At 35.8% G+C, this 15,892-nt stretch overlaps 1 protein-coding gene across 5 annotated transcripts in view; it reads right to left on the bottom strand.

Moving 5' to 3' along the window:
* The window catches only part of SBF2 (SET binding factor 2), a 256,955-nt gene that overhangs the window by 60,477 nt on the left and 180,586 nt on the right, over nt 1-15,892 (bottom strand). For all 5 annotated transcript variants that reach the window (XM_027700345.1, XM_027700310.1, XM_027700327.1 and 2 more), the window contains exon 17: nt 13,472-13,540. In XM_027700345.1, coding sequence (XP_027556146.1) covers nt 13,472-13,540 — 69 coding nt within the window. The remainder of the gene's footprint in view (nt 1-13,471; nt 13,541-15,892) is intronic.

The following is a 15,892-nucleotide window of genomic DNA, read 5'->3' as shown; positions in this document are numbered from 1 at the left end:
TGGATGCTTCTGATTCTGACTGATACTCATGGTTCAGTAAAAAACGTGCACCAGCTGTAAGACTCCCAAACTTACTGTGAGGTGTAGGCTCTCAAAGAGCTTCTCTATGACATTATATTATCTAGACTGCTTGTTTCTGAAAAAAGAAAAGCATGTATTGTGCTGATCACTTATCAGTTACTATCCTTTACACCACAGAAGCTTAAAGAAGATAGTAAGTTTATTCTAGTAAAACAAAGGATGCAGTTATTGATTGTGAAGTTGGAAAAAGATTTTCAAAACAAAAAGAGTAAAAACCAGAATATAATACCTGAAACTGCTCTTTTATCACACAATTTTGCTGCATGCCTCTCAGCTAGGGAAATGAAGAGGCAAACTCAACAGGACTCTTTTCTAGAGAAATCCAGTTTATTTCAGAAATAAAGTAGATTTCTGTCTCCAACTTACAGCCCAAGTTATTGGTTTGGGTATATTTGGTGAGAAAAGGAAGGAAAAGAAGTGAGGAGGAGGTTGCTGCTCAATGCAAAAAATAGCTTCCTCCTCAGCTCCTTGAGGAATCACTGGCTGTGGGTTATCCCTTTGACCTCTGTGAGAGCGCTATTGCGACACCTTTGCATACCAAAGGAGATCACAGCACTTCCCCTCCTGCATTGGTTAAGGCTATCCCTGGAAGCTGGTAAGTGTAAGCTTATGGGTCATCCAGGACACAGTGCATTGCTAATTTAAAGGGTCACTCCCTATCCAGGAGCTGTTTTATACAGACATTCAGTCAAATACCACCTATTGCATATCATGAATTGGCACCACTTCCTGCAGGCAACACGCTGCCCTTGCCTGAGACAGTGTAAACTAAGTTTTGCACATGAACACACTCTATGAGCCAGTCCTGCATTCAGATCTATGTTGCGCCCACACAGACACCTGGTAAGTCCAAAAAGGCTTCAAAGTTGTCCCACAGGATCAACCTACATCTATTGACCTTATCTATATATTACTTGCAGACAACACTGCATCACACTGTACATATACCACAGAATCATAGAATGCTTTGGGTTGGAAGAGACCTTAAAGATCATCTAGTTCCAACCCTCTTGCCATGGACAGGGACACCTTCCACTAGACCAGGTTGCTCAGAGCCCCATCCAGCCTGGCCTTGAACACTTCCAGGGATGGAGTATCCACAACTTCTCTGGGTAACCTCCTCCAGAGTCTCATCACCCCTACAATAAATAATTAATTCTTAATATCTATTCCAAAATCTATCCTCTTTCACTTTAAAGCCATTACATGCACATAAACAAGTGTTAAGTGTATATGTTTCCAAGTCTGACTGTGTGCTGCATAGATAACATCTGCAAAAAATGCAACTCAACGAATGGTTTTCTCATTTGGTGTAAAGTATAAAATTATACCCACATGTATTGTACACGCAAATGTGGAGAAAGGTCATAAAAGCATAAAGTAAGAATTGTGAAGCTTCTGTTTATTTTTTTTAAAGTTTTTATTTTTACTGTTTAAGAAAAAAAAAGTGAAATACTAAATCAAACTTATTCTCCAACCAAAAATCCCAGCAAAAAAAAAAAAAACAAAAAACACAAAACAATTTGCCACCTCTTCTACCTTCAGAAAGCCACCAAACCAGACAGGACCCAAGATCGATTTGTATTTTAAAATAAAGTTAGTTGCAAACCAGTTCATTAAACTTTTTATCTATTATTATTTCACCATGAAAAATAAAAGGAATAATTCAGTGCTACCAAACCACAGACAGGTACATTAAACCAGCAGAGGGCAATAGAATTCTAGAATTTTGCAAAAATGGGATGTAATTCTGGATGGAGCTTTATTTACTGTATACATTTTCTGGCAAAAGTCACTTAAACATCTAATTACTCATGGTCTCTAACCCTAGATTCCTGAAGTTCATGTAATTACTTAAAGCCAAGCAGAATATCTCACATTTCTATATAGATGTATCAAGATAGACAGATACACGCTAACACAAAGTTCCATGTAACATTAAATAATGTGCATAGAAGCAAACCTTTTCTCCAAAGAGATACCAAAGATATTTTAAAAGGTCTGTTACACACAGAAGGAAAGGAAACTAAAATCATCTAGAATGAAGTATGTTCAGATCCCACAAAAAAAAGAGAGAAGACATCTTCATACCACAACTTCACAATTCTCAATATGGTTAGGTTCCAAGAAATGCATAAGAAATAGGTTGATTTTTTCCCCAGTATACAGTACATTAAAGTGTGGGTTTTTTTAAAATGTAATTTCATTATAGAGATTACCATTACACTATTCACCACTGTTTAAATCCATTAGCTAAGTTACAGATGTCACAAATTCTCAGTTGCAGTGTTGAATCCATCTGAGGAGTATTTTAAATAGTGACACAGCTATTTTGAAAATCTTCTAAAATGTCATTGTATTCCTTTGGCATCAGGTGGCTCAGCAGTGAGCGTGTGCACTTGTGACTGCATTGGAATGATGGTATTGGAGCAACAAAGCTGTTACCCATGTCTGTGCTCAGAACCAAACAAACCCTGTAAATCTCACAAGTTTATGGGTTTTTATTTATATTCAGATAGTGGTTCTTAGAATTATTGATGATCTGATATGTAAGCCCAGCTAAATAGAGCATCTAAGTAATCCCCCAACGTATTTCTTTAATTACTATTTTCCTTCTTCTATGGCAGCTTTCTCTGTCTTCAGTGGTAGAATTCTCTCTGAAGTTCTCTTGATATACAGGATTCCCCTATCTGAAGAAACTATTAAAACAATAGTCCTCAAGTAGCTCTCAAGAACAGGGTGAGCAAATTAAAAATATGTAACAGTACAATACTGAATATAAACTGCAAATTAATAAAATTAGAACAGTTGTACATCTCACCTTGGCAAGTCAAATTATATATACTACATGGTTCAGAAAGTGAGAGAGAGAGGATGGGCAAAATGGAGAATATTATGGAGAATTCTGAAAGTAAGGAGAAGAAAACTGAACTTATTGCACTCTGAGCTAAGTCATTTGGGAGATTTGAAGATCTAGTCTGACCAACAGGCAAAGAAAATGATTGTGGAGGTGCTAAATGCAAGTGCCTTACAGAGCAGGGTACTGTAAGGAACAATTCTGCCAAATGATAAGATCCAGTTATGGCATGTGCAGTGCATGAGGAAGAGGAGAGCTGCACATCTACCCAATAAATTCCTATTGGTAGAGTGTTATGAACTAATGACAAAGAGCTGATGTGGTATTCAGAAAGCCAGTAACAAATCAGAGGAAGCAAAGAAGAGGATCCTACCAAGAATTTCAACTGGAGGTACTATCATAAAGGATGTAGAAGCAGCAAATGCATAAAAGGACAAAAACAAGAGTAGGAGATACAAACTGCGATTATGGGCTTGAATTACTGGGATGATAATGTGTAAGGAAAAAGTGTAAGACAGGAAAGCATTTGTGACAGCTCAATTCTCTGGTCACATCCAGTTCAAATTGTTGATGAGATATCTAGGACAGCAACACAGAAATTCACACAAAAGCAGGTAATATACACAAATATATCAGCAACTTCTCTCCCTTGCCATCTGTAAGCATTTGCTGTCTCTTGGAAATGTAAAATAATGCTGCTCAGATCATGACAGATAATAATGCTACAATGAAACTGAATTCAATGAAAGAAATTGTATTTTCATTCAGAAAATTAAGTTCCATTCTACTGGGACAGGGACATAGTGATCAGGAGAAGTCGAACTTACGCATATGGAAAATGCACAGGACTCTGTTACTTCATTTACATTCCTACAGCTTAAGGTCAGAAGTTTTACCAAAAATTTTAATTAAACCACCAGAAATTCTTTCATGGTGAAAATTCTAAGTGAATCAGAATTTCTGTAACACTGTAATCCCTCCTAGAAGTAACAACGTAAAGAGATGAGTTATAAGTAAATTAAAATTGTTACATTTAAACCAGAGTTCCGTATCATGGCTAGAAAATGAGCTCAAGTGAAATCAGGGATAGTCACAAATGATGTGATCCAATAACAGCGGAAATACAACGAAAAAGTTTCTGTTTATTCTAGGAGATAGTGGATCAGTTCCTCAGTTACAGAACTAAGTATTTACTATAAAATTTATCATTACATCTTATTTTAATTGTTTGGGGTTTTTTTCCTGCCCAAGCACTTCCTCCCACAAACCACGAAGGAAAGGAATTACAGATTGCAAAGTTCTCTTCCATGTTTCCCATGATGTTATCATTCTGGGAAAGCCAGCTTCTTCAACAGAGCAAAGTTACCACAGTAATTGATTCCCAAAATTCCTTGTAGAGAAACATGTTTTAAAAAATCCTCTAGTTAGTCTCTCCTACTAATATGCCATATACTGTCATATTATACTTTCCTGTTTAACTTCTTCCAGGTTTGATTTCCCTGCCACACACAAATCTAAAAATAGTTAGGCAACTGGGATATTCTCTACCTGCACAGACATAAGATCTGTTCTACTGAATGTATTATGTATGCATTCAAACCAAAGTGCACAAATTAAAATTGTAAGGATCAAAGATGACATTTCAGCATCTATGTTTGCAAGTGATACTGCAGAACCACTCAGTCATAGCTAATAAGAATCCTCAGATTCCTATTTTAACTTAGTATGTTTGCTTTTACAAAGATAATTTACTGAACTATAATATTTATAAGAAAATAACTTCTAATGGATGTAATAAAAACCCTTGACTGGAAGAGTGTTTGGAAATATTGACAGAACTTTGGCCATTGCCTTACAAATTCTCATCCATGACCCCACTCGTATTCATAAGCACCTGCCAAGTAACCACATTATCCTCTCTCAAAATTCAATAAAATACTGCTTTTAGATCATGTCTACAAAAACTTCAGCCATAATTAATTTACTGGTGGACAGAATCACCAATAATAATGATGACTATTATGAATAATGATAACTATTATGAATCATGAACAATGATGACTCCACAGCTTCCTTCCAATGATTCAAACTTGGCTTCAAGTATTATTACTAATTTCAAATACATATTGTAAGCTCTTGAGGATAAGTATCATCATCTTTCTGTTCTTTTGAACAAAATCAAGCCCAGCAGTTCCGGTCCACAATTAGGGCTCCTGGATTTTCCAGGAATGCAAATAATGCCAATATACACAACTTGATAATATTGTAAAATGTCCTTAATCAAATTTTTGTCTGTCAACTTGAATATGTGCAAAATGAGCAAGATGTCTGAATGAAGAATTGTTAAACAAGATGATATATGGAAAAGCATTAAATTAAGATTTAATAATCCATCTTATATTTTAAACATACTGCATGGTGTTTTTAATTGCACTAGTGCCAGAAGTCTAGGAACTGACCACAAGCTGAAGAACAAACACATACTTTTTTCCCTTAGAAAACATGAATAACCTGAAAGAATTAACACCCAACCCTACCCCTGCTAAACAGGGCAGGCGTATCATGCCCTTTTACACTTTCCACTCACATTACCATCCACTTTCTCCTAACAAACCAGGCTGGTATCTGCAGTTGAAACGTTACAGACTATGCTGACATAAAGAAGCATTAGGGCTCTGATAGTTAAAGAACAGCAAAATCCAATGAGGAAGGCTGATATATGTTCTTTTGATACTTATTCCTTCATTTGAAGTCCTGCAGAAAAAGCTTTCTTCTCTCCTGTGTGATGGCCTTCAATTCACTGTTGTCTGTTTTAGAAGAGTTATGTAAAGGATAGAAACCACAAAGTGTGCCTACATACATTTTCTTTTGTGGTTCAGCTTGTTTCCGATTATCTACTGTATGATACAGGCATGCTCTTGCTGTTTTTTAAGCAGGCAACTTAATGTATTTCTATATTGAAGGGATTAGCATTCTGAGAATGGATAAATACAAATAAATTTAGTACTAAAAATAATGGTGCTTAATACTATTTCAGTCACAAAAACAATTCCATAGACTAAGATAGTATCAGAACTGGCAGGATAGAGATACAAGAAGAAAATTAATGGAAGCAGACAAAACTTCTTGCCAAGACAATAAAGGAAGTCTTTCATGATGGGAGTTTCCTAAATTAAAGCCAGCAATTCAAGAGTGGAGAATTTTAAAGCAGAAGTGACTTCAATGCAAGCACACCAGAGTAGAACAGGAACTTTTAGAAGGAAATATAGTAACTAGGTGTAAGAATGAAAATATTTCAGTATAGAAAGCTAACATATTACAGAAAGTCCTTCTGGCTTTCTAGAAGGCTGATCATGCTGATGGTTATGAGAATTACTTGGGCCAATCATAGTCTTGCAGAAATAGAAGTTAAGAATCAAAACTCATGGTAAAGGCAGAAAACTGCACTAATTTTGCTCTTCAAAATCAACTGTATCATCCAATAACATTATGCATTTCCCTGGTATTTACAGAGATTCTAAAACAATTGCTAATATAATATTGTTATAAAGTAACAGAGGTAACATTAGTACCAAAATTTTCACTGTTTTCCACAGTACAGTTGGACCAATATTCCACTGATTCCAGCTGGTATTAATTGTAAAATCTGCCTGACAAAGACATAAAAATGGAATCCTCTCTTCACCCATCATCATAGATTTCCACATAAGCCTTTCATTGGGTAACTTCCCTGTGGCTTTGTAGCTGGTGCTCCACAACAGCTGGTGCTGCACATTTCAGCTAATGATGCTTCTGTTACATAATTAACCTTGAACTGGGTCTCTCTTGGAAAAGTGGTTGATGACATTAGTTAAAATATTATAAACTATTCTGAATTTCTCTAGTCCTGCCTTCAATCTTCAGAGAAATGCCTTATCCTTGTAACTGGGAATTCTTCCCACACCTAACAGGCTCTGAAGCAAAGTGGTCATTATTCAGGTATTTCAAGGAGTAAAGACTATCTTTCATTGAGCATCTGATGTAACTGTTACTGAAACTTGGTAATCCATTTCAGCTAGAAAAGTATACACTCAAATTACTTTCATTTTATTATTATGCAAAAGAACATAATATATTTCACTATGGAAAACAGAATTATTTTTATTTATGTCTTAACATGGAATGATTACAGTTTCATGTTTTATTATTAACTTCAATTCTTTTACTTAAATCATAATTTTGTACTTCCCTGGAAGATTATAAAAAAAATGAAACAAAACCCAATTTCCATAAACCTGGACTAAAATCCTTTTCACCTCAAAAATGCTACCAGGATAATTTGTAAGATGACATGAATAAATGTTCTGTCTAATAACAAAAGTTTTAAGTAAAATGATTTACCAAATTTTGGTAATCTTTTAAAAACACTGAATAAAGGAAGCCTCCTATTTTATGAAATTTTATTTCATTCTCAATAAAGAAAGGTATAGGCATATGGAGTGATGAACACAGATGAACAGCCAAAAGATAGCATATCCTAAGGATTTCTGTTAGCCCCAATCTGCAAAATATTTCTCTCATGTTTCATTTCAAGTTCTAGGATAAAATCAGCATCAGTATCCAATTGAACTTTTATTGGAAATCTTATGGCTTAGAAGCATTAAAATGAAAGAAAATTAAAAAAATACCTCCCCCTAATCTTTCCCTCCATCCTTCACAAGAGTTATGTAATTTAATAACATAAAAATTATGAAGCACTTTCCAGTGTATCTCACTGCATTATGCTAAATGACAAATGTCAATTTTAATGTAATACACCTAAACTGAGAAACAGGTTACTTTATTTGGGTTATTTTTGATGAAACCAGATCAGCACTACACAAATGTACAACAAGCCATCCAAAACAACAAGTGGTTCAGAAATTTAAATTAAATATCTGTGATTCTATAGTACCATACTGCTCTGGCTACTGCAATTCAAAGAAATGTTTGTATATACAATATGGAAGCCCATTCATCCTATTTCATTCACCACAGAGCAAACTTTACTGTCAGAATAGTATATTTTTATTATGCCACTTCCTTTACTCAAACACTTCTGAATGCCAAGTAACAAAAATTTGCAACTTTGTTACTATGTACTATGTAATGTGGTAGAATATACTTAGAAAGGTATGGAAACAAAGATGATTATTTACAGTTCGACCATAAAATTTTATTTATAAAATTTTCAAAAACACCACTGAAACTTAAGAAATGGTATTATAACCTGCACATTCAGGTTCTACAGTGGTTGAGGGATTGAAGAAAAATGTTTGATCATACTGTCAAACATCACCTTAGCTGCAAAGGGAGGGAAGGTGAAGAAGCGGCCTCTGGCTGTGACTTGCCATGGGACAGCAGTGAGGACACAGGTTTTGCTCCCTCTGCCTGTTGTCCAGCAGCTGGAACTGGTGCCTGCCACTGATCATCCCTCTGGCTGCACACTGAACCTTCCAGAAACGCAGCATGCTGTACACCACATCTTGCCACCTTGGCAGAGACTCTTAACTGAAGCAGGGAATCCAAACCCTGGGAATTTGATGATGCCAATTATACAATTGTAAAATTGTCTTCCTTGATGAGGTAATAAAATGAAAACACGATTAAAATATGCCCTTTTCATCTTGTCCTTTCCTCCAACATGTAGAAAAAGACCTTTTTTTCCGCAGCACCAAGGAATACTACATTTGTATTTTATACACAGAAGAAATGACTGCATACCGAATAGGCATGGGTCATCCGTACCGAGAAAACATGGAAAAATTCTTTTATCTTCATGTATAAATACTTTTTATTTATATTGTTTCAATTTTAAACAAAATTCCAGTAGTATTACTAACGGTAAACTAAAACCTTTTTCTAACCCAGAAGCAAAAACTTGTTTGTTTTTGTGACATTAACAGTACACACCAAAGTCCACTGTCACTGATGAGTCACATTTTGCTAACAGCTTGTGTCCAATATTGAAAATTTTTAAAAAGCATTGTGACTATTTTTTCAAGAAAAATTCAATTATTACTCCAGGCCACAAATATGCAACCAGTGCTGACTTCCTGTCTATGAATATAATCCCATCAGCTATGAGTTAAGAGTGCGATCAAATCCTGCCTGATCAGGTTTCACAATAGATCACTCACCAGACTTCAGGGAGAATTCTGAAATTTCACCAGCCATCCCAAGAGCTCATAGCGTGCTGTACACAGCGTGATGTTTCTTGTAATTTTAATGGGATCTGTAGAAATACCCTAGCCTAGTTTTTACATAAGCAAAGTCTTTAAGACAAGACCAGTTACATCATGCAAGCTTGTTCTTTTCTATAAATTTTTTGCTGTTTTCCCAAGAATATTTTAAAATACCTCAACGATAGTGCATTGACTACTTTGTGAGACAACCGTTCCAGAATCTTACTAATATCACCTCTAGGAGTATGGTTCTCTTACTACTCAGTTCCTTGGTTTATCTGCTGAACTCAAACAAAACCACATCTTTCTCATTATTTATATGCCTCAAACACTTGGTGGGTGCACTACATGTGGTCACATATAGTAAAGTTATATAGGAAGAAGAGTTAAGTGTTTCTTTGTGCTCTGCTTTGTCTTAGATAAATAAAATGAAACTTAACATTTCATATAAACAACAGTCCTTTCGCAAAGGGACTGCCATGTTGTGTAACTTTTTATTACTTCACTTGGAGCAACACGAGTTATATTAACAATAAAATGCTGTAACACAAAATCCCATATAATTTCCCATCAAAATTCTATAGCAAATATTCATGGTAAATTACCTATTTCACAGAATCAACTACGTTGGAAAAGATCTCTGAGAACATTGAGTCCACCCTTTGACCCAACACCACCTTGTCAACTAGGCCCACATCCAGTCTCTTCTTAAATACCTCCAGGGATGGTGACTCCACCACCTACCTGGGCAGCCCATTCCAATGCCAAATCACTCTCTCTGTAAAGACCTTCTGGGTCACCTGGGCACACTGCTGGTTCCTGTTCAGCCTGAAGTCAATCAGTACCCCCAGGTCCTTTTCTGCCTGGCTGCTCTCCACTCACTCTGTGCCCAGCCTGTAGCACTGCATGGGGTTGCTGTGGTCAAGGACCCAGCACTTGGCCTTGTTAAACATCATACCACTGGATTCAGCCCATCTATCCAGCCTGTCTAGGTCCCTCTGCAGAGCCCTCCTATCCTCCAGCAGATCGACACTCCCCCCCCAACTTGGTGTCATCTGCAAATCTGCTAATGGTAGATTCAATCTCCTTGTCCAGATCATCAGTAAAGATATTAAACAGGACTGGGCCCAACACTGATCCCTGGGGGACACCACTAATGACTGGCTGCCAACTGGATGCAGCCCCGTTCCCCACCACTCTCTGGGCCCGGCCCTACAGCCAGTTCCTAACCCAGCACAGAGTGCCCCTGTCCAAGCCGTGGGCTGCAGTTTTTCCAGGAGTGTGCTGTGGGAGATGGTGTCAAAGGGTTTGCTGAAGTCCAGGTAGACACATCCACAGTCATCCCCTCATCCCACCAAGAGGGTCATAAAAGGAGATCAGGTTGGTCAGGCAGGACCTGCCCCCTCCTAAATCCATGCTGGCTGGGTCTGATTGCCCATCCATCCTGTAGGTGCCATGTGGTCGCACTCAAGATGATCTGTTCCATAACCTTGCCACTTGACTGATATAACTCTACAACACTTTTAGATTTACTGAAGATTTTTTCACTGATAACTTGACTTGGAATATCGTTTGTGCAATAACACCAATGCACACACAAATAAAAACGTGTGCTGCTATTAGACTCAAAATTCCTATCTACTCCTGGCTATCAAGAACATTGTGCAGTCTCAACAGGGTTAAGTGAAATGAGGTTTAATATGCTGCCGGCATTAAACACGGTATTATGGTAACAGAAACATCAATAAAACAAGTACACATCGCCAAAAACTACTTCATCTTTGGAAAGCATGAACACAATCACACAGCAAAGGTAAGACAGTTGTGCACGCTGAAGCACAGGTTCATGCCAGGTAGAACATTTTCACTCTACTCTATGAAACAGTTTTGAAAACCTCTAGAGAAGTTGAAAAAATGCTCTAAAAAGTGTAATTTTTAACTCAAATTCCAAACTGAACCTTAAAATGTTAATCTTAATTTTAACTAATCACTGTGAAGTTTTTCTAATGATCTTATGTTCTGAACAACATGTCAGTTTGTGTTTAGTATGAATAGTTTCATACCAAAATAAGTACTTTTGCCAAAGAATTGTATCTAATGGGACATACCAAAGGGGACCATCACTGAACCTGAGGATTAGATCTGGGAAAAACAAAATTCTTTTTCTATTATGCATTAACAGCTGGCTTTTGCAAGTTAATAGTCAGGTTACATTAATTTTTAATTCAGGTCAGGAAACATTAAAAGACCTCATCATGCTTCTTCCATTCGGGGACTCACAGATTCCTCAGTGTAAAGCTTTAGAGTTAAATAGTAAGTATGGGGTTAGGACATTAAACAGAGATTTCAGAGAACTTTTTGTGAGAGAAATGCTGTGAGATATTGGTACCTCTACCAAAAAATACAAGCGTACAGAAGAAATCATTAAATATACTCTATATTCAATTCAGCTTTTTGCTCTTCTTGATGGTGAAATCAAAACTTATTTAAGCTTATTTCAACACTCATGATATGTCATTAAAAAAAAAGAAAGCTTTTTTCACTGTCTTCTTTTTTTTCCCCCCCTCCTTGTTCAAACTTTACCAAATGTGGAATCTAACCAAACTGCTACAACACCCCAAAATACCCTCTGTACCTCTCAAGGTAAAGAGCTATGTGGACTCTCTTGGTTATTTTTATTAGCAGAACTAAAAATCAGAAAATGAAACAAAACTGAAGTTTCTTCATAACGTAGGATTAATGAGGTAGTAAGGATAAAACAGGGAAATGGGAAATCTCTATAGCTCATTAGCTCTTTCTCCAAATTAAGTATTAGTAGCAGCAACAAATGGGAAACAACTCACAATTCTGCTCCTCAGGGCCTCAAAAGAGAGGGAGCAAAGATGAACTCATAATTAAAGATGGGAGAAAGTTTATTTGCTGGGATTGAAAAATTTAACATCTCACCATGCTAACTTACATAAGAGAATGAAAATATTTTGTAGACTCTTTCCCAAAAGCAGTCTTGAGGTATTATGTACAGCTCTAAAATAAAACCCATTTAAATAAAATTTTTTTCAATTTAAATGATTAGAAGAGAAAAACAAATCTACCACTTTATGCTCCATATATGTTGCTAAGTACTAGTTTAAAGAGGAAATTTCAAAATATTTTCTGTACATTTAACTTTGTCAAAATTGCTCTCGTCCTCAGCAGATGTTTCTGTGTTCTTTGACTGGTAAAATTCCACATTTTTTGGTTCTAAAAACTACATGTCAGAATCTATTTTTAATTTAAAACAACCAGAAATTGTTGATTAGGATGTATAATTTAAATTTAAAATAACTGATTTATTTCTCAGCTTACTGTTGCACAAAATCTTAGTTTCTATTCAGCTAAAATAGGAAACTTTTTGCATTTTATTTATGGCTACTCATAAATGCCTCACACACCATCTGAAGGAAGGAAGGTTGTATTTTTCAATTTCTATAATTTTATTAATGTCTAGCTAAACTGTCACAGTAACTACTGTAGTAGTATCATAACGTATCAATTACCAAAGATTTACCACGTACTTCTCAAGCTGGGTTGTATGACAATATTCACATTAAACAAGGATTATTTAATACTGCAAGCAAGCAAGTCCACATTCTGAATTTATCTCCTCAGAGATGTACATCCTAAAAAGCAGGACTTGAACTACACAAAAGCGGTGAAAACACTACTGTATTGGGACACTGAAATAAATACAGTCATACTACAAGAGGTATGCTTTTGAAATAGTTACTTGAAGACTTTGCATTATCTGCATTCTCATATTTACTATATTATATTTTGCCACCATGAAACACTGTGTATTCTCCCCCTCCAAACCAAACAACAATACAAGAAATTGAAAACAAATATACAGTTAAAACAAGCCACTCATAATATTCTCTGGAGTTAGCAACTACCGGACAGACTGAAAACTTAACATGTACGTTTTGGCCAATGTTTTAACATGCCAAATTGAAGAAAACAGTACTCCAATAAACAGTTTTGACACAGTAACATGAGAAATTATTATTTTCAATTATTTTAGTGACTAAATATAATTCAATGATAATTCTCTAACTGATCACATGAGCCTGCATTTATTTCTGGGTGCCTGCATCACAATCATCACGGGCCAACATCAGTAAGTGTAGTTCTGGAGCAATGTCCATAATAGTCCGGTCAACTTCCATTCAGTCAATTTTAGAATGAATCTTCCTACCTGTGATGCATCTCACGTCATCCCTTTCTCTATCTCAACAATGTATGTAATGAAAAAAAATATACAAAAGAGCAGTGGTTTTCAATACAAACTTACCCTATAGAAAGCAGTCGTCAGGGGCAGTAATGCTGCAGCAATGCTGTATTCTTCTGAAGATGAACAATCCTGCAAGAAAAACATACAAAGAAAATAAGCAAAACCATTTTCTACGTTATGCTTTATAATTTCATCTCTGCCTTATGGAGTCCCTCTAACGTCCTTCTGAGACGTAATTTTTAACACCTCGATATCATGCAAGAATAACATATATTTATGTGTGTGTACACATACGTATCTCCTCACGATTTCTCCCAGACAGGTATTGCTATGATTTTTTAAGACATTTATTAGCAGATTCCTCACTCCCATGTCTGAAATACAATTTCACTTCTGTAGCTTACACATAAAAATGAAAGAATTCCTCATTTAGGAAAGAATAAAAAGATAGCTTGCTTCCATTTGGGTCAACAGAAAATCTGACTAAAATGGAAGTGATGTGATGACCAAAGAATGTACTTTCGAAACGTTTACATGAAGGAAGTGACATTTATGTAATATGAAATAATCACCTCCACAGCCTGTACAAAAGTTTGGCACAAGGTTAACTTTAAAAGAAGATGAAAACCCATTCTCTTCACAATCTGAATGCCTCATTCAACAGTCAATTGTGTCATTCGTGTCTCTCTAGGCTGAGAAGGGTATGCCAAAGTAAATCAACTCATAATTGCACTGATGAAAGTAGTGATTTTATTACTGAAGTCTTTTAAAAGAAACCAGAATTGGAATGTAACTTAATATTTAAAAAACAAACTACTTGAATTTTTAAGACTTTAAAAAAAAAAAAGAACAAAAAAATATCCAACAAGAGTTAAAATTCATATTTTTCATAAAAGTGATTAGGTGCTTTTTCACTAGCTCTTTCTGCCAACACTAAAGAACACAATAATGCAGATAGTTCTACTAGACAAATGTATCACCATTGTGCCCCTCCATGATGAATGCTAAAACAACATTTCCAGTTGTACAATTCATTTCAGTATTTTTAACATCCATTCTTACAGTGGGCACCCTCCAGCCGAAACCACATCCCTATCAACTATTACATCTGACCAAATGCCAGATCTCAGGTGTTCCTCTGCCAGATTTTTCATTTGTATCTTTATCTTGTATCAAGAGTTCTCTAAAAGAAAGCAACTAGCAAAAACCTGGCATAGAGTTACTAAAGGTTTTACCATGTCTATCCCTGCATGAATACATGTGTGCTACCTACACGTGGGCAACAAGGGGTGTGCAAGTGTTCACGCTTCATAACACATTCCAGTCTGGTAGAGGAAAATGGCAAGAAAAGTGGACACTGAGAAACTCAATATACGTTTCAATGACGCCTCTTAGTTTGTGATATATATATATATAAAACCCCCAAATTAGTTTGTAAGATGGCAGAAACATAAGACTAAGGGACAGAGCTGTTTTTAATTTTCAATTTCTGCATTATTTCCTATTGTTATCCATATTCTTAATCCCCATTTGGAATTTAGCACATGTATTTTTAGTTTAATATAAATATATGACAAATATTGTTAGTGCTTTTTCACTTAATAAGAAAACTTCCCATTTAAAATGAGACTTTACAACCTTTGGGAATCAGCAACAGCTTTCAAAGAAATAAATATCTTATTTCTGTACATGCTTATTTATAACCAGGTATAAAATTATCCATCCTCAATTTCAAGTTATCTACTTAATCCCTCAGCTCAAATTATTTGTAAGAGTTTGGGCTTTTACCCAAAATATACATAAAAATATCTTTATAAAAACTGAGCAATGTAACTTCACCTAGAGAGCATTCAGTATTCCGAGAGCTAACATATGTCTTGAAGATATATATCATCACCATATAAACAACACAAATTATTTTTCCATTCTTTCTTGCAAGTATGAAATTCTCCACATATTCTATGTCAGCAGTACCCCCTGGACTTGTAGTATGGAAGTATTATCTATCTATATTTTTTCTTCTCTAGTATATGACAAGGAATGGAAAGTGATCTCAGTCAGGAATAAATGCTGCATTAAGAGTAGTGGAAGTAATTACCTGTTCATCTGCTTTGTAGCTGCAAGACAGAATGCCATAGTTAAAAGAGATGTTGCACTGAAATCTCACCTTCTTGATTTTACAAGCAAACCAGAGTACTGCAAATGTCATATATGTGTTGTAGGCAATTAATTTAGACGCCTGAAACAAAGCAATCCAGCTGCCTGATATATAATGTCTTTACCAATTGTGAAAAATATCTCTTACAGCTGCTACAGAAGTACACAAATCAAACACCATAAAATAATTAAAGCTGTTCCCCCTAATTTGCACAAAATGAAGCTGAAACACATCTGGGGAAGAGGAATTATTTTCAGCAAATTAATCTCCTAAAAACAACGTCTTGTGACAGTGAAATAGAGACTTCCATCATGCCACGTGCA

The sequence above is a fragment of the Neopelma chrysocephalum genome, unplaced genomic scaffold (genome assembly GCF_003984885.1).
Source record: "Neopelma chrysocephalum unplaced genomic scaffold, ASM398488v2 Primary Assembly neopelma1_24, whole genome shotgun sequence".
Taxonomy (NCBI): Eukaryota; Metazoa; Chordata; class Aves; order Passeriformes; family Pipridae; genus Neopelma; species Neopelma chrysocephalum.
This window is presented reverse-complemented; position numbering and strand designations above follow the sequence as displayed.